The 22,428-nt window shown below is 40.9% G+C and overlaps 1 protein-coding gene across 1 annotated transcript in view; it reads left to right on the top strand.

The window, feature by feature from the left end:
* Positions 1-3,642: 3,642 nt before the first annotated feature.
* Positions 3,643-22,428, top strand: part of Ero1b (endoplasmic reticulum oxidoreductase 1 beta) — a 45,057-nt gene continuing 26,271 nt past the window's right edge. Inside the window, exons 1-5 of the mRNA XM_031359605.1 lie at positions 3,643-3,990; positions 13,829-13,948; positions 17,252-17,335; positions 19,159-19,200; positions 19,522-19,604. Coding sequence (XP_031215465.1) covers positions 3,889-3,990; positions 13,829-13,948; positions 17,252-17,335; positions 19,159-19,200; positions 19,522-19,604 — 431 coding nt within the window. The 5' untranslated portion in view covers positions 3,643-3,888. The remainder of the gene's footprint in view (positions 3,991-13,828; positions 13,949-17,251; positions 17,336-19,158; positions 19,201-19,521; positions 19,605-22,428) is intronic.

Raw genomic sequence — 22,428 nt, forward strand, 5'->3', positions numbered from 1 at the left:
CTGCTTCTGTGTATCTCCCTACCCCAGGGGACTCACCTGTTTCCCCTTCAGTTACTTCTTGTTGGGCATTTGGTCACAGCAATGAGAAAAGTAACACTTCATCTGTACTGAGAACATTGATCCACCCAATCTCGTCAATGAGAAATCATCACTGTTTACCCTGAAGGACTTGTACTAATTGACAAAATTGCTCCTCACTCTTTCCAGAATTGATCTGTGAGGCTCATATATTTTTTCCACTGAAAGAAAAATAACTTTCCTGTCCCTTAGTTCCAGAAAATTAGGCTTGTCTAAGCCAGGTGGTTTGTAAATAATAAATTACATTATCTGCAAAAACATATTACAGCTTTATTTGTTATACTTTTCTGTGTATGCACAGACCAGGACATCTGTGACAATTTAATGAATGTACAAGTGCAAGCCTAGGTAAAGAAAAGTGAATTGAAAGCCAGGCCTGGAGGCAGGCCTGTGATTCTGGCTACTCAGGAGGCTTGAGGCGGGAATGGAAATCACATGGCCTCTCTAGGCCACTTAACAAAATTAAAATAAGGGGAGTTGGAGAAATGGCTCATTGGTTAAGAACCCTTGCTGCCCTTGCAGAAGGCCCAGTTCTGTTCCAACCACCCATATCAGGAAGCCCCCAACCTCCTATAACTCCAGTTCCAGGGGGATCTGATTCCTTATTCTGTCATCTGCAGACACTGCATGGACATACATATATTCATAAATAGAAATGTTTTAAAAATGAAACCATGAAGAGGGCCAGGGACATGGCTCAGTAGTAGAGTGCTTGTCTGGTATGTGTGAGGCCCTAGGTTCAATTTCTACTACTATCACAGGAAAAAAGTAAATTTCATACATTTGTGTACCTCTTCCCATTCTTTGTAATCCTGCAGTACAGGGTTGTCGGTATTTCTGTGCCCCCCACCTCCCCTTCTCTCAGCTAAACTTGAGGATACAAAGTAACTGAAAACGAGCCAATCCAATGGGAATGTTCTGGAAAAGACCAGCCAATGGCCCGTACTCCTTTTGGTCTGAGTCACACCCCGATAGATTCACTTTTCTAGAGCTGTAAGTGGTGGAGCCTTGCTCAGTCCCACAAGTTTCAGTTCCCTACTTACTACTAGCTTTTTTTATTGTTTTTAAATCTAGCTGGATCTGCATTTTCCTATAGCTTGCTGTGAAGGGCCTTCCAGTTTCAACTTCCAAACCCATAACTATGGTAGGTTTGAAGTTTGAAGTGAAGAAGCATAGGTAAGGAGCATGGGCACCTTTATAAAGGCAATGCCTACTCTAATGACAAATAGACTGCAAGGATAAAACAGAGGACAGTAGCTTATTCACCAGTCAATCATCTTACCCTGCTCATCACAACAAATGCTAAAACAGATCACAGCACAGGTCAACGTGAATGACTCTCGCTACCTTTCTTTTTCACGAAAAACACCCATGTCTGATTTCACTGACCAAGAGAGAAAAAATTGTTTCCAAACATTGTGACTCAAGTTTCTGAGCTAAAACAAATACCATGTGCCATTATAATCTTTGTAAACTTGTTTTCCTTCTACCAATTGAAAAGCTGATAGAAAAACTCAAGTTTTTCTTTCATGACAGGCCCTGAAATGCTCTGAATGACAGGCATGGGTTCTGCCCTTGATATCAGATATTAAAAGTGTGAGAGTTAAAAATAAGGCAGTTTCTAACTAAAAAGATAAAAAATTATAGCTATGTTCCATGATGTGTACGTTATCTGGGCCAATTGCAGCACAAAGGGGCCCGAGGAAAGTCCTGTGCATACTCAGAGCACAGAGACATGAGGAGCATAGAAAGGCAGCTTTGAGAAACAAGTTGGAGTTCTGTGTTGGCTGTGTAGGTAAGAAAGACCTGGGTCAAAGTGGAGGCAACAGACGTGGAGGGAAGGGAGCTGGTGACATGGGAAGATGACCTGTGAAGTTCCAGGGCCTTGGACTGGTTTATTGTCTTAAAATTCTTCACATTTCCCCTGGACTTTCATTTCTGGCTGACCCTACAGATTATGCAGTGGGTTTAGATGGACTTATGGATGTGAATGTTCTCATGTTCCTAGAGAGGCCAAAGGAAACTTTGCAGATTGACTAAGGATTTTGATATAAGGAAATTGACTGGATTTTCTGGGTGAGCCCCATGCAATCATGGGTCTTTATATGTAGGGACACAAAAGAGATAGGATCAGAAAGCACATGACAAAAGAAGCGGGTTATGCCACTGTGTCATGTGAGGTCCTGAGTCCAGGAATTTGATTAGCCCTAGAAGCTAGAAAGCAAGGAAACATTGTTCTGTAAAATATTCCAAATGAATGCAGTTTGTTTTAGTTTTCTGGTTTTCAGAATGTAAGATAATACATTGGGTTTTGTCTGAGTCAGGGTTGCTATTCCTGCACAAACATCATGACCAAGAAACAAGTTGGGGAGGAAAGGGTTTATTCAGCTTACTTCCACATTGTTGTTGATCACCAGAGGAAGTCAGGACTAGAACTCAAGTAGGTCAGGAAGTAGGAGCTGATGCAGAGGCCATGGAGGGATGTTCCTTACTGGCTTGCTTCCCCTGGCTTGCTCAGCCTGCTCTCTTATAGAACCCAAGACTTCCAGCCCAGGGATGGCACCACCCACAAGGGGCCCTACCCCCTTGATCACTAATTGAGAAAATGCCCTGCAGCTGGATCTCATGGAGGCACTTCCCAAACTGAAGCTCCCTTCTCTGTGATAACTCCAGCCTGTGTCAAGTTGGCACACAAAACCAGCCAGTACAGGTTTGTTTTCACTACTTTTCTGATCATTTGTTACATCAATGACAAATTGATACACACTACTGAATGTATGATTCCTTGGAAATATCCATAAAGTTAGCAGTTACCATTTATAGATCACTTCTTATTTGCTAGGGGCTACAGGAAGCCTATGTACATAATCTTACATAATCCCAGAACAATATTTGAGGTGTAATTAAGACCTCAAAACCATCTAGAATGTGTTAAATTTGAGATAGTCTATGTCCCTTTAAGCTTTTCTGTGTTTATCCTGATTCTTCTTTTTCACTGTATAGATTGGGTTTTCCCTTCATGCTTTAAAGTGTATTATTGATTTTCTGGTGTTGGTAGAGGAGTAGCGGAGACACCAAGCAATGATACTTCTGGGGCATGTGACATGAAGGAGGTGCTGAAGACTTCCTGACAAGATGCCAGGTGGTTTTAGGTAGCTGCAAGAGGTGAGAAAAAAGGCAAAGAAAGCTCTTGGGATAGCAAGTCAAAGATTTGGTCTGGCGAGGAAATCCTGGCTCCAGGAGGTCAAGCGGTGACAAGGAGCTACTAGCACAGTGCCTGAAGACCTGCGTGGTAATGGGGGCGAAGGGGGAGCAATCTTGTTTCTCGGAGAGCCGAAACGGAGGTTCCTCCACCTCAGGCCAACCCCTAAAATTGCACCCGCTCTCCCGCCTGCTCCTGGGTGTTTTGGAGCCCTCGTGGTCCCGCCTTATTGGCCGCCGCGGAGCCCCGCCTCAGGGAGGCAGAGCGACCTCCGAGCCTGTAGTTCTCCATTTTCAAGACCTTCCCACTGTGGGGGTGCCCTAAGGGGTTACGGGGACTACAACTCCCAGAAGGCTTTGCGCAGAGGGCGTGATCATAACTGAGGACGCCGGGGGCGGGGCCTCCTGGGATGAAGCGGGGGCGCGCAGCACTGGTTTATCAGTCGCTGCTGCTGGGCACCTAGAGTGTTTCCAGCCGGAGACCGGCGCTCAGACCCCGGGTCCTGGAGGTTCCCGGCTCCCGGGCACTGCCCCCTGCCGTCGTCGTCTCGGCGGCCCGCCGTTCCCCATCCCCAATCGGTCGAGGCGACGGCAGCGGCCGAGGTCACCATGAGTCCCGGGTTCCGCCGGGCCGTTGCTGGGCAGGGGGCGGCGGCCGCGGTGCAACTGCTTGTCACCCTGAGCTTCCTCTCAAGTCTCGTCAAGACCCAGGTAAGCCCTAGGGACCAGAGGCAGGGGACGGGTCACGCCGGCGTCGCCGAGAGGCCAAGGTGTAGACGCGAGTGGCCAGCCAGGGACTGAGAACCGCACCGGCTAGTGCGGGAAACGTCTGTAAAGCACGGCGGGCGCGGGGACACGACACGCGTGGTGATGGTTTACGGAAGAGGAAGATGGTGACGGCCAGTAAGCGCTAGCGGCTTTATCATTGTGATGGTGACGGGGAGACACAGGTCTTGAGCAAGACATGGTAGTGGTGGTGTTGGGGACCCAAACCTCTGACATCCTTCCCTCAGGAGATGACAGGGAGGCAGGCCCTCCGCCCTCTTCCTGGGCTAGAGGGGGACATCGCTTCATTTCCTCGAACTTGTGCTCTAGAGATAGCTATAGGCTTTACCTGATTTATAATGACTCACCTGTCCTACATGTGCAAAGTGGCACGCCAGGTGAGCCCAGTTATGACACTGGAGGGCCTAGGCCCCTACTGTGGGCCTCCTTAAGTCTATAGTGAGGCTTGCTAGCCAGAGAGTTCCTTAGACTTTGAGATTGCCTTGGTTAGGCAGGTATTACTGAAGTGTTCACCCCGTCCTACAAAGCCAAAAGCACAGCCTCTTGTCTTGAAAAGAGGTAGGCTTGCTGCTTCTCTTTTTTAGTGAGGAAGATTTGAACAGGTTGCCAGATGCTGCTGTATCCTGTCTGCACCTGCTGCAAAGCGTCAGCTCGAAGAGCCAAAAACGAAGAAAAACAAAAGTGTCTCAGATGGCCTGATAATGAGGGGCATGCAGTTTGAAGCAATTAACGCTCATTGCTAAGAAAAAAAAAAAAGATGGTAACTACGAGAGTAACCGTGTAAACATGTTTTTCTAGCCTTGTTCATGGTGTTATGGTGCCCAGCACTAAATCCTAGAATGCATGAATATTCTGTTTGTGTCCATCTGTGAGTGCTCTTTAAATGAACGATTTGATAAAAATAAAGGATTTGATAAAAATAAACAGCTGGGAACAGCGGCATATACCTGTAGCCTCAGCACTCAGGAGTAAAAAAAAGAAATTGGACGCCGGTCTACATATTGAGTTTCTGGGTTAGCCAGGACTGCATAGCAAGACCCTCTCTCAAAAAACTAAACAATGAACCAATCAGAAAAGGAAGAAAGGGGAAGGAAAAGAAACCTTTTGTTAAACATGGAGACTCTCTGACCCCCTTCTGTGTATTCTGAGTCCATCTGGAACTGAGCAAGGAATCAGCATTTTAAACAAGCCTTGTAAGTATCTAACACAATTGCTCTTTCCACTACATTTTAGCCCGGGTTGGAAAACGGTATAATAGAATTCTGAGTGTATCAGATTTAGAAAAAAATAAATTTCCTAGGCTGTCAATAGCAAAGTTACTTTGTAGTTACTAGTTTGAGTGTAGTTACTAGGTTGGAGCGGAACTTACATTTAGAACTTTTTAATAAAGCTGATTTCTCATTTTTTTTCTTACTTGATATGTGTCATATATTAATTGTATACTTTTAAAATCACCGGTCTAGAAGCTTCACTTAAGGTTTCTCCAGCTACCAATAATCACATGTGATTAGTGGTTTATAGTATACCTGTAATTCTGTTTCATATATATATATATGTGTGTGTGTATATATATATCTGTCTATCTATATCAATAATTAAATTATTTGTGCATTTCAAAGTAGCACTGTGCCAGTCTACAAAAGTATGTTTTGTTCCCAGTGGGTATTTTCTAATACAGTTTTGATGACATTTTTAGATAGCACTTTAACCTGTAACATGTTTAATTATGTATTGCCTCATTTTATTTGGTACATATCATATATAAGGCTGTGGTGGTAAGTGAAGTTCAGAGAGCTTAATTGACTTGTTAAGTAACGTAAACTGGGGCCCTAATGTAACCCTTTATGCTCTACACAGCATTAACAAATCAGCATACTTGCTTCAGTGTACAGAAAAGCAGAGACCAGAAAATCAGAAGGTGGAGCCTAGACAGATAGTTCCTCTTCTCATGCATGCTAAACTTGGGGAAAAAAAGAGTGAAAGTAAAAGGAAGAATTAGAATTTTTAAAAACATCTCTGTTCATAAGAAATCAAAGTCATTTTAGGAAATAGGTACTTTGCCTTCTATATTGAAAGCAGGAAAATATTTTTGACTATGAATGGATGTTCATTTGTATATCTGATGCCCCATTTTCTTATAAATGAAATGCAAATATGGTTCATGGCATGCTAACATATAATTTTCCTGTAAAAGGATATTTCTGTCCAATATATTTGAAATCCTTTAAAAAGCCCATCTGAGGTGGCATGAGATCAAGGAACACATAGCTCCTCACTAAATAGAGGTCAGAAACGTGGAACTCATAGTGCCTAACTATTCTATTACCCTGAGGATTTGTTTCTTTTAAACCTGAAGACCAAGATTCTAGTCTCAAAACTTCATGGGGATAGAATTGGCAAGAAACACCAGTGTCTTCCCTAAAATGGAAAAATCATAAGAGACCCCACCACAGAGCCTGGACCCCAAAGAGCTACATTGTTAAGTGTGAGTGAAAAATGAGTCCCAATTTGCAGAAAAGGAAAAAAGAAGTTGCTAGAAGAAGGGGATGAAAACTCCATTGAAAATCTGTGGCTGTGAGCAGCCCTCACTTGCCTTCTCAGGCCTAGTTTATCATTCATGCTAGGATAAGCTTTGGCTAGAAGTGGAATTCACAACAAGCCCTGGTTACCAGAGAAAGCAAATACCCATTCTTCCTAGAGAAGTGTATTTTCAACTCAAGGACTTAAGATTTTTCAAAGATAGTGTTCAGTGGAGTAAACAGCTAGGAGTGTGCCAAAAAAAGTAATCATAAACCACAAGGAAATAGGGTTCCATGAATCAGATACAAATAGTCCCTGGCTTATGATGGTTGGACTTTTTAAAAAATTACACAGGTTAGAAAGCTGTATCTGCTTAGTAGAAACTACTTCATATTTTGATACATTTTTTTCCTGTAATACTGGTTATACACTTTCAATACTAGGAAGGGACAGTGAGCAACAATTCACCATCAGCTATGCCAACACAAGGGTAATAACTTGTACTCCACACGCTGTCTTCCAAGTTTATGACATATGGTAGGTTATGTGTCTTTTTTTTTTTTTTTTTCCGAGACGGAGTTTCTCTGTGTAGTCCTGGATGTTCTGCAACTCACTGTGTAGACCAGGCTGCCTTCGAACTCAGAAATCTGCCTGCCTCTGCCTCCCAAGTGCTAGGATTAAAGGCGTGCACCACCACTGCCCAGCGTGGTTATGTGTCTTGATTGCATTTCCATTTGATATTTTTGTTTTAGTGGGTTTATTGGGGGGTCAATTTCTCATGGAAAGTTGAGAAACACCTATAAGTGGAAACACTAGAGACAGTACCTTATGTTCTGAAATTTTTAGGTAGGTAATTTAATGTCAGTTTTAGTGTGCTTAAGAAAAGCATAAGCCAGGCAGTAGTAGCACACGCCTTTAACCCCAGCATTTGGGAGGCAGAGGCAGGAGGATTTCTGAGTTTGAGCCTGGTCTACACAGTGAATTCCAGAACATCCAGCGCTACACAGAAAAACCCTGTCTCGAAAAACCAAAAAAGAAAAGAAAAAAGAAAATCATAGAAGTATTAAAAATAATCTAAAAGAATGGCCAAAATATTAAAAATAAGGAAATTGATGTGTTCAAAGTAAAATTTAAGCCAACTATGGTGGTATGCACCCATAATCTCAAGAGGTAGAGACAAAATCAGAAGTTCAAGGTTGGCTTTAGTTGCAGAGCCAACTCCTTGTTGACCTGAGCTATATGAGTCTCTGTCTCAAAAGACCAGCAGGGAAGGGAAGGGAAGTTTAAAACTCAAAGGATGTATTAATTAAATAGCTGATTATACCTAGCTTAAAAAAATAACTGTTACAGATTTTCCTACTTATTCCTTTGTCATTTGCTCTTCTGCCCTGTCAGCTTCACACCTAACAAAAGAGAATTTCCACAGAGTAATCGATCCACTTACTGGTCTCTGTACCAACTGTTGTGACCCTGTTGGTTACAGCCATGAATGAATCATTTGTGCTCTTATAATGTGTATGAGGGTCCATTTCTTCTTTTCTATTCAAGGATATGGTTCCTGTCATGTTTTCACTTCCCCCACCTTAGTTTTTCCCTAATGAGCTATTACTGTCATCCTAGAATATGATCTTGGGTTCTTGGTGTTGAGCTCTGGTCCTCATTGAGCACTTTAGTGATTGAGCTTCCCCCTCACCCTTTTAATTTCTGTATCTAGAAAAATTCCTGAGCAGTCTTCACTTTATTTTTCCTGTCCTGTTTTGTTTAACCTACTCATTACAGTCAGACTGTCCCGTACTCTACTTCTACTATGCCTTGAAACTGTCCTCTCTTGTCAAGGTTACCAGTGCCTTCGTTGCCAAGACTATATTGTTCTTAAACCTCAGGTTTCACCTGTTGGCACAATTTTTTTTTTCACAACTCAACCCTTACTCTTTTTAAGTGCTTACTTTCCTTTGGCATCCAGGATGCTAGCTTTTCTGGTTTACTTCCTCTGTAGTGGCCTAGTCTATTTTAGAACACTTGGTTTGTTTCTCCTCTGCCCTTGATCATCAGTCATTTGACTCCTGGGGTTTGTGTCTTTCTTGTTCATCTTATTTGGTTACTTGGTTTTAAAAACCTATCTGCACCTGAGCCTCAGGTTTATATTTGAAGACAAGAAATCTTAGTTCTAGGCCACCATATCCAGCTTTTTATTCTCTATCATTTACATCTGGGCGACAAGCACCTCAAGCTTCAGAATCAGAAAGAAATAAATGTAGTACATTATCATTAGGACAGAATTCCACTATTCCCTCACACCTCTTTGTCCTTGCTGATTGGTAAAAATTAAACCACAGATGAATATTAGCATTCAGGGTGGCATGTCTTAACAGTAACTCCTGACCATTGGTGATGATATACAGACTCCAAAATTATCACCTTGATAAACTCTTCTACATGTCTCCCAAGATATATGTACAAAGATGATTGTATAGCTTTTTTTCTTTAGCAAAATTTATAATGGATATGGAATATATTGTTTCCTGTGTTGCTATAACAAATCGCCAGTTTAGTCACCAAAAACAATGTAATGCTTTTAATCTTATAGTTTTGGGGACCAAAAATCTGAAAATGAGTTTTACCGTGATAATATCCTTAATTTTATCAATAAGGTGGGAGTCCTGGAGGCTATGAGAACTGTTTTTTGATTCTGCCAAGTTTCTAAAGGCATCTTTAGTCTTTGCCTTGGCACTTCTTGCTGTATGTTCACTGTCAGTACTGTAAACTCTTGTAATTTCTCCTGACTCTAGTACTAGTACCTCCACTTCTTTCTGGTAAGGAATTCTGTTAACTCTATATTGATCTCCTTTTATTAACCCAATATCATATTCATGCCTTAAGATCCTTAATCATATCTTTAAAATTTTCTTTAAAATTTGTATATTGTGTGTGAATGCTTGCACGTGCATGTATTCTTGCTTGCTTGCCACATCATGCATGTAGATATCAGAGGAGTTCTTTGTTTCCAACATTACATGGGTTCTAAGGATCAAACTCAGGTTGCCAGGCTTGCCTGGCAAGCATCCTTACCCACTGAGCAATCTTGCCTGCCCTGGTCACATCTTTAAAGATGCTTACTTTGTAAAAGAGTACCCTTCTAAGGTTAGGTTTGTGAAATAGTCTTAGGAATCAGGACTTGCATATCTTGGGCTGTTCTTCTGCATGGAACAAAATGGAATGGACAAGCTGTGATTGTTCATATTATACAGCATTTACATCAGGGAAGGTGAGTGAGCTAGCTACAAATACAACTCACCATCATGGGTAAATGCTAAAGTAGAATGTTAGCAAAAGGAACACCTTTGCAGAAGAACTGAACTGAAATGACATTAATATTACTAAAACCAGAATATATGAGTATATTTTTCAGGGATGCATTACAAAGAAAATTACAATAGTAAGCTTTAGTTTAACCTCTAGGTAGTTGTACTTGAGAAAGAATTTCAAGGATACAGGAAATATTTGCATTTAGATTTTAAACTTTTGGTGATACACAGGTTTTAATAGTGACAGACATGTATTAACAATAATTTATCCTTATCGCAATGAAAATGGCCTTTGTGTGTATGCACATATGCACATATTGGCTAGAAGTTAACATTAGGTGCTGTCAATCTTTTCTCCACCTTACTCTTTGAAACAGTCTTGATGAAGCTGGAGCTCACCAATTCGGTTAGAATGTCTGACCACTAAGCCCCAGGGAGCCTCAGTGTCAGCCTTCCCCGTTGCTGCCGCCCAGCTTTTTATGTAGGTGTTGGAGATCTGCATTTGGGCCTTAATGTTTGTGTGGCAAGCATTTTGCTGACAGCCATCTTCCCAGCCCCTGAAAATATTTAAAGAAACTAATAGCTTACAAACCAAAAGTTTTCAGTTTAAAAAGCATTGCTAAGAAGGAACAGTTACCACATAAAGAGTTTTTGTTGTTTGTTTTTTCTGGCTGTCCTGGAGCTCACTCTGTAGACCAGGGTGGCCTCAAATGAAGAGATTAGAGGCATATGCTACCATGCCATGATTAGAAAAGGACACACACACACACACACACACACACACACACACACGTGTTGCAGGAATTATAAAAAATGAATTCACCCCGCAAGCTCGCTTTCCCACCGGGCCACGTTTTTTTAGCCAGTACCATTCAGCCTCAGTACTAAGCTCTGACAGGTTTTTGTTATTTCCTCCCAGCAAGCTACATCTTGCTTGCATGCAACTCTTTACACACTCCCACAATCATTCATCTAAATAGTGCCTAAGACTCGGTAAGTAAAGCATGACTCTTAAGGCCTCAATATCCAATCAGATTTATATAATAATAAAATCACAATTTACAAGATGCCAATACAATAATTTTAGAACCAGATAATAAAGACAGTATTCTAACCCAATTAATCTATTTTGTAAAAACCTGCTTGGTTGTATAACCTCATGGGATCTGGTACGTCCTCATCATGTGTCTCCATGATGATGTCTCCTCTCCTCACCCTTCGCTTCCTCCTCTCCTGACCTTTCTCCTCCTCCAACTCTAGCTCCACCTCTCTATTCCTATCCAATCACAGGCCTGTCACTGCCCTAATGTGATTGCGCGTCACACATGCGTGCGCGCGCACACACACACACACACACACACACACACACACACACGTGTACATATATATGACTGCTGTGACTAGGGAACCTAGAAGCTCAATGAAATTTGATAGTGACAGGATCCTAGGAAATAGGGTGATTAAGTGGAGAATTCCAGCCCTTGTTCCTTACGTAAAGGTAACATGTTGCTGTGTCCATGTGGGATGAAGTTGAGAGAGACATTTCTACTCTGAGAAAGAAAAATAATTGGCTAGAACCTCTGCTTCTGATTACTGCTTCTATTTCTCTTCCAATCTGAGGGCTTCCTGAATAAAACATTTAATAAGCAGAGTGCCATTTTTTTAAAACCTTGAACTGAGATAGTTGCAAGTTCATGTGCAGTTGTAGGAAATAATACAGAGAAGTAGTATATGTCATGTTACCAAGTTACACAATGGTAACATTTTATAAAGATAGAGTTATAAACAGGATGTTGCCATTGGTAGAATGATTTGATTTTTTCCTGGTTCTGTGTAAATTAGTTGTGTGTCCATATTCACTTTTTTCTTGGGGGGGGTGGTTTTTTCAAGACAGGGTTTCTGTGTGTAGCCTTAGCTATCCTGGAACTCACTCTGTAGACCAGGATGGCCTCAAACTCAGAGATTTGCCTGCCTCTGCCTCCCAAGTGCTGGGATTAAAGGTGTGCACCACTACCTGACTGTATTCACATTTTTATTATATTGTTTCATGCATTTACCAACACAATGAAAATATGGATCAGGTTATTCCCTTCAAGCATCTATTCTGTTCCTAGCCTCCTCCTGCCCTTCTCCTCCTCATTATTTCATCTCTGCATGCTTGCAATTGTGTGGGTATAGATGCTCAATTGACACACCTATCCTGTTCTATCACCATCACCACCACCATCATCATCATCATCACCATCATCATCTTGGAGGGGAGGATGTGGGTGTGTGTGGGTGAAGACACACATGTAGAGGTCAGATGCTACCTTTTGCAAATTATTTCTTCCTATCCATCATGGGGTCCTGGGATTGAACTCAGGTCATCAGGCTTGGAGGATAAATGTTTTTACCTGCTGAGCCATCTTGTTCCTACTCCAGCTTGAAACCATCACACTTTCCACCATTTTTAAAACTTTTCAGAATATTCTGTACATGGAACCATAACATGTGCTATGGTTTTACTTAGGAGACTTCTCCCAGGATTAATTCAAGTTGTGCATATATATTGAGAATCATTTTTAGTAAAGCTGAAGAATGTCTTACAGAATTTTTTGGACTCAAAATTTACCTCATATATACCTGTTTCTCTTCATGGATTCATGGAGTAGTGGTGAAGAATACAGACTTTTAAAGCCTGATAGATTTGGGAGTTAAGTTCCATGTATGTAAAACAATCATTGTAAGCTTGTTAAACCATAATTTTCTTAGAGTGAGGGTTATTTACAGGATAGTGTTAAAGAGTAAATGATGTGACACACTAAAGCTCTTAACACCACGTGTGGCACGGAAATAGCAACCTAAAAGAAAGGTGTGGATGGTCTCAGCAGTGGCACTGCAGGCTGTGGCTTCTAGGTCGGGCTGGAAGCCATGGCAGCTAAGAATTGTATTGGCTGGGCAGAGGAAAGGCAGAAGTATCTTCCATTTTGAACTCTAAAAGAAGGAGATTGGTATTTCAAAGTAGGGATATGTAATTTTCCTGGGTTTTGTTGTTTTTTTATATTCAACTGCTATACTTAAAAATTGACTGCTTTAATGTTATAAGTCTTAAAAATACTTTTTATAGGTAGTGTGTGTGTGTGTGTGTTTGTTTGTTTGTTGGGGACTGAGTACACATGTGGCATGGCATGCATATAAAAGTCAGAGGACCAGGAAGTGGTGGCACACGCCTTTAATCCCAGCACTTGGGAGGCAGAGGCAGGCGGATTTGAGTTCCAGGACAGCCAGGGCTACACGGAGAAACCCTGTCTCAAAAAACAAAAACAAAAACAAACAAAAAAACAAAAGTCAGAGGACAGTTTAAAGAGTTGATGCCCTCCTTCCACCATATGGTGGGAGACAGAATTCGTTTTAAGATTTATTATTTTATATATGTGAATATATTGTTGCTGTCTACAGACACGTCAGAAGAGAGTGTCAGATGGTTGTGAGCCACCACGTGGTTGCCAAGAATTGAACTCAGGACCTTTGGAATAGAAGTCAGTGCTCTTAACCACTGAGCCATCTCTCCAGCCCAAGATTGAACTCGTGTTGTCAGACTTCAGCAGGCACTTTTACCCACTAAGCCATTTCATTGGCCCTAATGTTATAAACCTTAATCAGATGCCAGGCAGTGGTGGCACATGCCTTTAATCCCAGCACTTGGGAGGCAGAGACGGACGGATTTCTGAGTTTGAGGCCAGCCTGGTCTACAGAATGAGTTCTAGGACAGCCAGGGCTACACAGAGAAACCCTGTCTCAAGAAACAAAAACAAACAAACAAAAACAAAACCCCAAAACCCTTGATCAGTAAAACTGGCCAATTTGAATAAATAAATTATCCTTTAAAATAGATTTATTAAGGTATAAACATTAGTATTTGTATATCTTAGATCTTACACATATGTATATTCTAGGTGACTGGCGTTTTGGATGATTGCTTATGTGACATTGACAGCATTGATAACTTCAACACCTACAAAATCTTTCCCAAAATAAAAAAGTTACAAGAACGAGACTATTTTCGTTATTACAAGGTAAGGTGGCAATTTCTAATTCTGTTAATCCAAAGATTTCTATATAGTTGTCTGCAAATGTGACTTGTTTTATTATGTTTTTCAAAATCTTTTTAAAAAATATCATAGTGGAAAACTTGTTTACTACATACCAAGAACCAGACCTCTCTTCATATGTTTGGGAATTCTTCTTCTTTCAGTTTCAGGTTTTGAGGTGAAGCTTCCTCCTGTCACACAGGCTTTGCCAGCCTCTGTGAGTGAGCACAGGTTATGTGCTCTGGACCTCACTGCCAGGCTGCAGCTGGGCACTGTGCTGGCATAATGGGTGTATCTTAAGCACTGCATAGTAACAGGAAGTCACTGGTGTTCTTTGTGGGGGCTGCAAACTAAGTAATGCTACAAGTAGAACAAGCCTCCATATTAATTCTGTGGACTCTGTTTTTTAACCTAGCATGAGTCCTAGGCCTTCTAAAATATCAGTGGAAGGGCAGGAGCAGTCTCAGTTATGTCAACAATCAGAACACAAAGAAACATAATTTTACATTTTTAAGGATACAGTACCACGGGGGTAGCCTATTGAGTTAAAGTTATTTATGTATATTCATTGTACAAGGCAGTGGACTACATGATGGCCTCTTTTGGTTCAAGTACATCATGTACTCTGACCATATTCACTCTCTGTTTCTTCAGTCCCTCTCCTCTGTGTGTCGTACAATCTGTTTTACAGCTATATTTTAAAGCTATGCTTGACTTTACTTTGATCTTGTTCTTGCTTTTAGGATTTGACTGGTATATAATTTAGTTTTTATTTTAATTTGTTCTAAAATTTAAACATGGTTTCTTTTTAAAATCATGATTCTGAATAGATTATCTTAGTTCTTTAAATATTTTTGAGGGTGAAAAATTTAGTTTTTGGCAATTGTAGATTGTCCAAGAAGATAAATTAGAAAATTACAGGTTGGGAATCCATCCCTTTGACCACAGACACAAAGAATATCCAGAGAGTGGTAAATGTTTCTTCTCTGTACGGAATTTGTTGTGAATGCAGCTGGTGGATTTATTTCAAAGATAAATCTTTACCTAAAATTGTGGCTGGTCTTTAGGTGATTTTCATACAAATAAGATAGGTGCTCCTGAGTCCCTGCATAAAAGTGGCTGTGTGCATAAATATGTCCTTCATAATATTAGATAAACCAAAAAAGTTTTACTTTGATGTTTTGAAAAAGGTTAAACATGCCAATTTCATATGGTTCAGTCTAATACAGTATTATTAGGCAAAACTAACAGTGTGGCCAATCAACATAGGTTTTTATCTTCCTGCTTGTTTAGAAATGCTTTAACATGATAAGGTTGTTCCATATATGACCGATCATCTTCATGCCTGTTCCCCAAGGGGGTGTAGCCCTGATCTTGCTGATGCCTTCATCCCAGGAACAGGCAGGTATTTGAGAGAGAGATGCTCTGCTTCTAGTTTTGCCTGCCTGTGAGATAAATAGAAACATCTATCCATTCACATTATACAAACTGGTGGGAATCTAAGAGAAGTTGATTTCAAACACACATATACAGTGGGAGATTCTGGGATCAAGGAGCTGGAGGTAGAAGCAACCACCCACCTTTGCAGCTAGGCACTTGGTCACGTTGATGACCTCTAGTCTTGGTACTGTGGATTCAGCAGTGAGTAAGACAAAGCTTTTGTTCTGCTTAGGGAGAAAAACAATAAATAAGTAGACATTGAACTGTATTGCCAGATATAAGGTGACTACTATAGAGACAATAAAGCAGGAGACAATATAAATGGCATGAAGATAAAGAATAGAAAGGTAGCCTTGCTTTGATGAAGTGATCAGGTGTTTATGCTAATGTGATATTTGAGCAAAGACCTTTCTAATATGAAAGTATAAGTGGTGGTGAGATCTGGGGAAACATTTCAGGGAAGTTGAGTGAATAGATTCAAGAGTTTTGACATAGGAGTAAGCTTAGTATATTTGAAGAACTAGAAGGCAGCTTAGGTCACAGAAAGCAGGTGATTGAGGAGGAAGATTGGAGAGGTAGCTAGGGGGCAGCTTTAAAAACATGAACATATACACATGGCACATACACAAATACACAAACACACACAAAAATGACACAGCAATATACAGGGTGTTGGTTACATTTGAAGTACTACTTTAGAGTGTGTAGTCAAGGCCTGATGCTGTCAAGAGACCTGAGTAAGGTTGAGGAACAGGCCTTCTATAAGAACAGTAATTCAGACAAAGAGAGTGGGCAGCATAGAGAGAGCCTTTGGGGCTTAAGGAGCCCTGTGTATCAAGCAAAAATGCAGTGTAATAGATGAGGTAAGAGGCAGATGACAATGGTTACATAGTAGTGTGTGTAGGGCTGCTGCAGGGATAGATTTGCTCCAAGAGAGCTGAAAATGCACAGGAAGATGCTGAATAGACACTGGAAAGGTCTGCCTTGGTTTTGATGTTGCAATAGGTAGTGGGTCAAGGAGGGAAACTATTGCAGACGCTTGGGCAAGAGACGTGGTGGTGGTGGTGGTGGAGGTGGTAGAACGTAACAAGGGAAGAAACAGAAAGCTCTGAGTTTTAGCTTGGGCAATGCATCTATAAGTCCTGTGGGATTATCCACTTCCTGTTGTATGACGAATGTGGGAATTGGTGTTTACCATGTAACCTCTACCCTTATTGTCCATTCCTTTTCCACGAAAAATGGTAGAACTGGTGATTCTTCATTTTTAGCACCATCAAAGCTCTCCATTGCTGTAGCTGAATGCACACTTCCCCCACCTTTCATCTTCCTAAGATATGGTCTCCTCAGAGGCTCCTATCCAGCAGCACTGTTACTCTAAAACTCTGGGTTCTCCTTTGGAACACATACTACAATTTGCAATGAAATAAATGTGTGAGTATTTGATTTTTCTTTAGGATATTGTAAGTCCTAAAAGAGAAGGCTCTTTGGCCTTGAGCCTAGTCTGGTGTCTGACAGATAGCCAGTGCTTAACACACACTAAGGTAGTGCTAAAGCCCTAAGGCTAAGATGGTGCTTGGTGTTTGGGGAATGAATGTTAAAGTCATTCTGGAATGTCCCTCTTTTTCAATGACAGAGAACCTATAGCCATTTTTTTTTTTAAAGCTAAGACTCTATCCAAATGCCAGCAAAGCTATAATCATTTAATATCTGAACTGTGTACACACTGCAGGGTCTAGCAGCTTCTCCCTCCCCATCACTACTGTGTCACTGTGCCCAACACAGTGATATGTGCAAGCATTCTATAATTATCATGCCAATTACTAATGTTGATTTGTTCTTCCTGGAAAGGTTAATCTGAAACGACCATGTCCTTTCTGGGCAGAAGATGGCCACTGCTCAATAAAAGACTGTCATGTGGAGCCCTGTCCAGAAGTAAGAGTATGATAATGGGGAGTGGGAGGGAGCAGACTGGCTTCTTGGCTTTTAAGAAATCATAACCTGTTGCAGTATCTTTGTATTTGGACTTGTCAGCAGATTCATAAGCTTTCAACTCTTATGACTATTTTGTTTTATTTTATTTTGTTTTATTTTTTACACTCCATATTCCATCCCCCCCCCCATCCACCCTCTGACTGCTCCACATCCCATACCTCCTCCCCACCTCCCCCCCATCTTATGTGGAAGCTCCCACCCCCCACCCTACCTGACCTTTAAACTCCCTGGGGCTTCCAGTCTCTTGAGGGTTATGTGCATCATCTCTGAATGAACACAGACCCCGAAGTCCTCTACTGTATGTGTGTTTAGGGCCTCATATCAGCTGGTGTATGCTGTCTGTTAGGTGGTCCAGTGTTTGAGAGATCTTGGAGGTCCAGATTAATTGAGACTGCTGGCCCTCCTACAGGACGCCCTTCTCCTCAGCTTCTTTCAGCTTTTCCCTAATTCAGCATCAGGGGTCAGCTGCTTCTCTCCATTGGTTGGGTGCAAATATCTGCACCTGACTCTTTCAGCTGCTTGTTGGGTCTTTCGGAGGGCAGTCATGATAGATCCCTTTTTGTGAGCACTCCATAGCCTCAGTAATAGTGTCAGGCCTCGGGACCTCCCCTTGAGCAACCTAAGGAAATAGGAGGTTGGGGGGACCCTCCAGAATGTACCAGAGACCTGGGAGGTGAGAGACTCCCAGGACTCAAAGGGAGGGACCTTAGATGAAATGCCTGACAGTAGGGAGAGGGACCTTATAGAGCTCACCTCCAGCAGGAAGACAGGACATCAAGTGAGGGTTGGGGTTGTCATCCCACAGTCACATCTCTGACCCATAATTGTTCCAGGCCCAAAGTTGGATCCAGCTCAAGGGGAGGTCCCATGACTAGACTTTTTTGTTTGTTTGTTTTGTTTTGTTTTGTTTTGTTTTTTTGAGACAGGGTTTCTCTGTGTAGCCCTGGCTGTCCTGGAACTCACTCTGTAGACCAGATGACTAGACTTCTTAAAAGATGGGTTTAGAAATTCATGTTTCTATTGGTGTTGGTGATGGGTGTGGACATAGGTCTGATTCTAAATGGGAGGAAGACCAGAGACTTATTCTAGGATTAGATCTACAAGGGCTTTATTGAATCTGCATCTTTTTTCATAGGCAAAAAGGGAAGTTTTTGACCTTATACTTCACATTTAAAATGGGAATTTCAGTGCATGAAGTAGGAAAATCCAGTTAGAGTAGGTTTTCAATGCTTTTTTTTTCTTTAAAGGTTATGTTTACTACCAAGAAAATGTTACATTCCAGGTATGGTGTGTGTTTGTGAGCCACAGTGCTGGCTGGTTCATAATAGATTTCTAAATTGAGTGTTTTAATCATAAGTTCAAGTGATCAGTTACTTTCCATCTGTAGTGCATTATAGCCACATTTCTAGGAAGACATAAACACAGTGTTTATTTTAAAATTCACAATGGGGGCTGGAGAGATAATTTGCTGCTCCTATAGAGGACTTGGCTTTACTACCAATACTCAAATGACAGCTTAGGGCCACTCATAATCACTGTTAAGGGGACCCAGTACTGTCTCTGGCCACTATAGGCAGTAGGCAAACATGTGGTACATGTGTATATATGCTGGCAAAACACTCATCATATACATAAAACATCATTTTTAACAAGAGAAGTCATAACAGGAAGCAAAGTGCATATGCGTTTGAGATGGGGTCCTTTTGTTCCCTCTGCTCCCTCTGAGATTATCTTGTAAGTAATGTTTTTATTTTTCTTTTAAGAGTAAAATTCCAGTTGGAATTAAAGCCGGGCATTCAAATAAGGTGAGTTCCTTTTCTTCTTTGACTGTTTTTGGATAGTGGGGACAGTAGAGAGCCATGAGTCTACCTGGGAATGGGGACTCTTGACCTCAGAGTTCAGAATGTTAACTCTTGAATCAAGCAGTGAGGTTATGCATGCCTAGTTTCTTTTGAAATTATATCTGTTTTCAGAATCTCTAGATAGAAAAACTCTCAACCGTAATTGCAGCCAAAATACTAGTAACTGTTTTAAGTCTTTTGATGGATTTTGATGGTAGAATGTGTCATCATTGATTGCTAAAGAAGAGCTAATCACTATCACTAACGACATGAGCTTTCTTGTAGTACTCGCAAGCAGCAAACACTACCAAAGAACTGGATGACTGTGAGCAGGCTAGCAAGCTGGGCGCCATCAACAGCACACTCAGGCAAGTTCAGCTGTGCTTCATTTCTTTATATTAGTGACCTTTGTGGTTTTTTTTTTTTTTTTGAGACAGAGTTTCTCTGTGTAGCTCTGGTTTTTCTTGAACTCACTCTGTAGCCCAGACTGGCTGCCATAAGAGCCCAGCCTGTCTCTGCCTCCTGAGTGCCGGCATACACCACCAACCACTGCCCAGCTTGTGAGTTTGATAGAACATTTTTTTATTTAACTCTTACATTTTCAGCTAATTCTAAAAAGAACAAAGCCCACAGTTGCATTAAATGTTGTACCTTTTGTCGTAATTCAGCCTCAGTGATGATGCCAGAGGATGAGTGGACCGGCAGGCCTTTTATGCTCTTCATGAGCATTGTGCAGAAGGAGTTGAGCCCTTGAGTCTTGAATAGGCAGTAATCCAGGCTGTGTATTTGCAATAATGAAAGTTGCTCTCAACATAATTTAAGTTTCATAATTTTTTCTGATGATTTTTTTCCTATTTGCTCTAAACAGAAACTTGCTTTTGAAGGTCAGCATAATCTATACTCTTGGATTATTCAGTATAAAGTAACTCAGTGTGACTCTTAGTTGGGATGCAATATTCATAAATTCTTTTAAAACTTCTATTTGTTGGGGGGAAGTTCTATTTGTTTAGATTTATATTTATAACTATAATTGCTATCAAATCATAAAATCAATGTTCTTTATTAGTATCTTTGTTATAGGAAGATAATTGCTTATATTATTTATTATTAAAATTTTAATAACAGAAAAGTGAAAGGATGATATAAAAAACAGCTACAAAAACACCCTTCAAATGAATGTCACAATTTTAGGTAATGTGTTTATGGGCTGTGGCCCAAACCCAGGGCCTCTCCTGTAACAGCCAAGTGCTCTGCTACTCAACTATATTCCCAGTTCTCTCTACTTTTTTCTTGATTTTAAGTTTGTTCTTTAGGCCTGTGTTGAAACAGATTTATCTCATTCTTTTAACTGGTAGATGTTTTTTTTTTGTATAAATGTGTTATATTTTACTTACCTGCTCTCTTTTTGCTACTATGAGAAGTTTCTTAAATTAGCCTTAAATGTAATACAGGAACAATAATATGTTAACAGAGTGAACTTAACTTTATAGCTGTAACCCAGTAGTGTCCCTACTATCCAGATGACCATGTGAACTTTCCTAGCTGTTACCACCTTCTAAAACTCACAGGATTAGAAATTAATGTTGCTTATTTATACAAATAGGATAATATAAAATATTTTCCTTTGTATTTGTGGGTGGTTTTTTGTTTAAAAAAAATTTTTTTTTGTGACAGAGTCTTCCTTTATATAGCCGTGGCTGGCCTGGAACTCACTATGCAGACCAGGCTGGCCTCAACTTCATAGAGATCTGCCTGTCTGTCCCTTCAGTGCTGGGATTAAAGCATGCGCTAGCTTATATTCCTTTTGTTTTTTGAGATGGGATCTCAGGTTGGCCTGCAATTCATGATTCTCTTCCCCTAAATTCAGGGATCACTGGTATGTGGCATCATAACCATCTTTTTTGTTTCTTTGTTTGTTTGTGGGGTTTTTTTTTGTTGTTGTTTTTTCGAGACAGGGTTTCCTCACTTTGTAGACCAGGCTGGCCTCAAACTCAGAAATCCGCCTGCCTCTGCCTCCCAAGTGCTAGGATTAAAGGCATGCACTACCACCACCCGGCTGCATCATAACCATCTTGTGTCTGTCCTCTTTAAAGTATGTTTATGGATTCTTTTGTGTTCTTGAATAAATAAACACTTCTTTTTATGTTCACACATAGTATTCTTTGGTATTGTTGGAATTCTATTGATTGATAGATGCATTTCACTTAGAAGCCATTTTAAGAACATCTAGGCTGTACACCTGTACGTTTCCAAGAATATTCATAGAAATGGAGTTAAATACTACCAAATGGTTTCTGAAAATTACTATAACAAATTACATTGCCCTAGTGGTTTATAACAATTCATACTTTGAGGCCAGCAAGATATTTCGATAGGCAAGAGTGCTTGCTACACAAACTTGATGACTTGAATTTGATCCCTGAGATCCATGTTAAAAGCCATGTAATGATGCACATCTGCAATTCCAGTACTACTGTGGCATAATGGGATGTAGGGTTAAGAGAAAAGGCTGGAAGTCCAGGGGTAGCTGGAGTAGACCCTGGCAACCGAAAGGAGACCCTGCCTCAAAACAGGTTAGAAGGAGAGCACTGCCTCCCCAGAAGTTGTCCTCTGGCTTCCACATGTGCAGCATAGCACTGCATGCCTACATGTATAGATACACATACATACACATACACCCCCATACTCCCACTCGTGTGTGTGCTACACATGAGAGGAACAGGGAGAAGTATCTTAGTTCTGCATTTCTCTAACAATTGGTATATATATGTGTGTGTGTGTGTGTGTGTGTGTGTGTGTATACACACACACAATACTATTTTTTTTAATTTTTTTTTAATTTTTTTTTTTTTTTTTTTTTTTTAGTTTTTCGAGACAGGGTTTCTCTGTGTAGCCCTAGCTGTCCTGGAACTCACTCTGTAGACCAGGCTGGCCTCGAACTCAGAAATCCGCCTGCCTCTGCCTCTGCCTCCCAAGTGCTGGGATTAAAGGTGTGTACCACCACTGCCCAGCCTAGTAGTTTAATTTTAAATACTTTTAGATTTACAAATAATTGACAACATAGTGTGATATGCATATTTGAAATATACAGCTTCATGGCTGGACATTTGTACATATGCCACCTACACTTCCCTGTCTCGTGTTTCCGCACATGTTGTGTTGGATTGGAGAGGGGGACAGTGCAGCACCAGG

This window comes from Mastomys coucha, unplaced genomic scaffold (genome assembly GCF_008632895.1).
Source record: "Mastomys coucha isolate ucsf_1 unplaced genomic scaffold, UCSF_Mcou_1 pScaffold7, whole genome shotgun sequence".
NCBI lineage: Eukaryota > Metazoa > Chordata > Mammalia > Rodentia > Muridae > Mastomys > Mastomys coucha.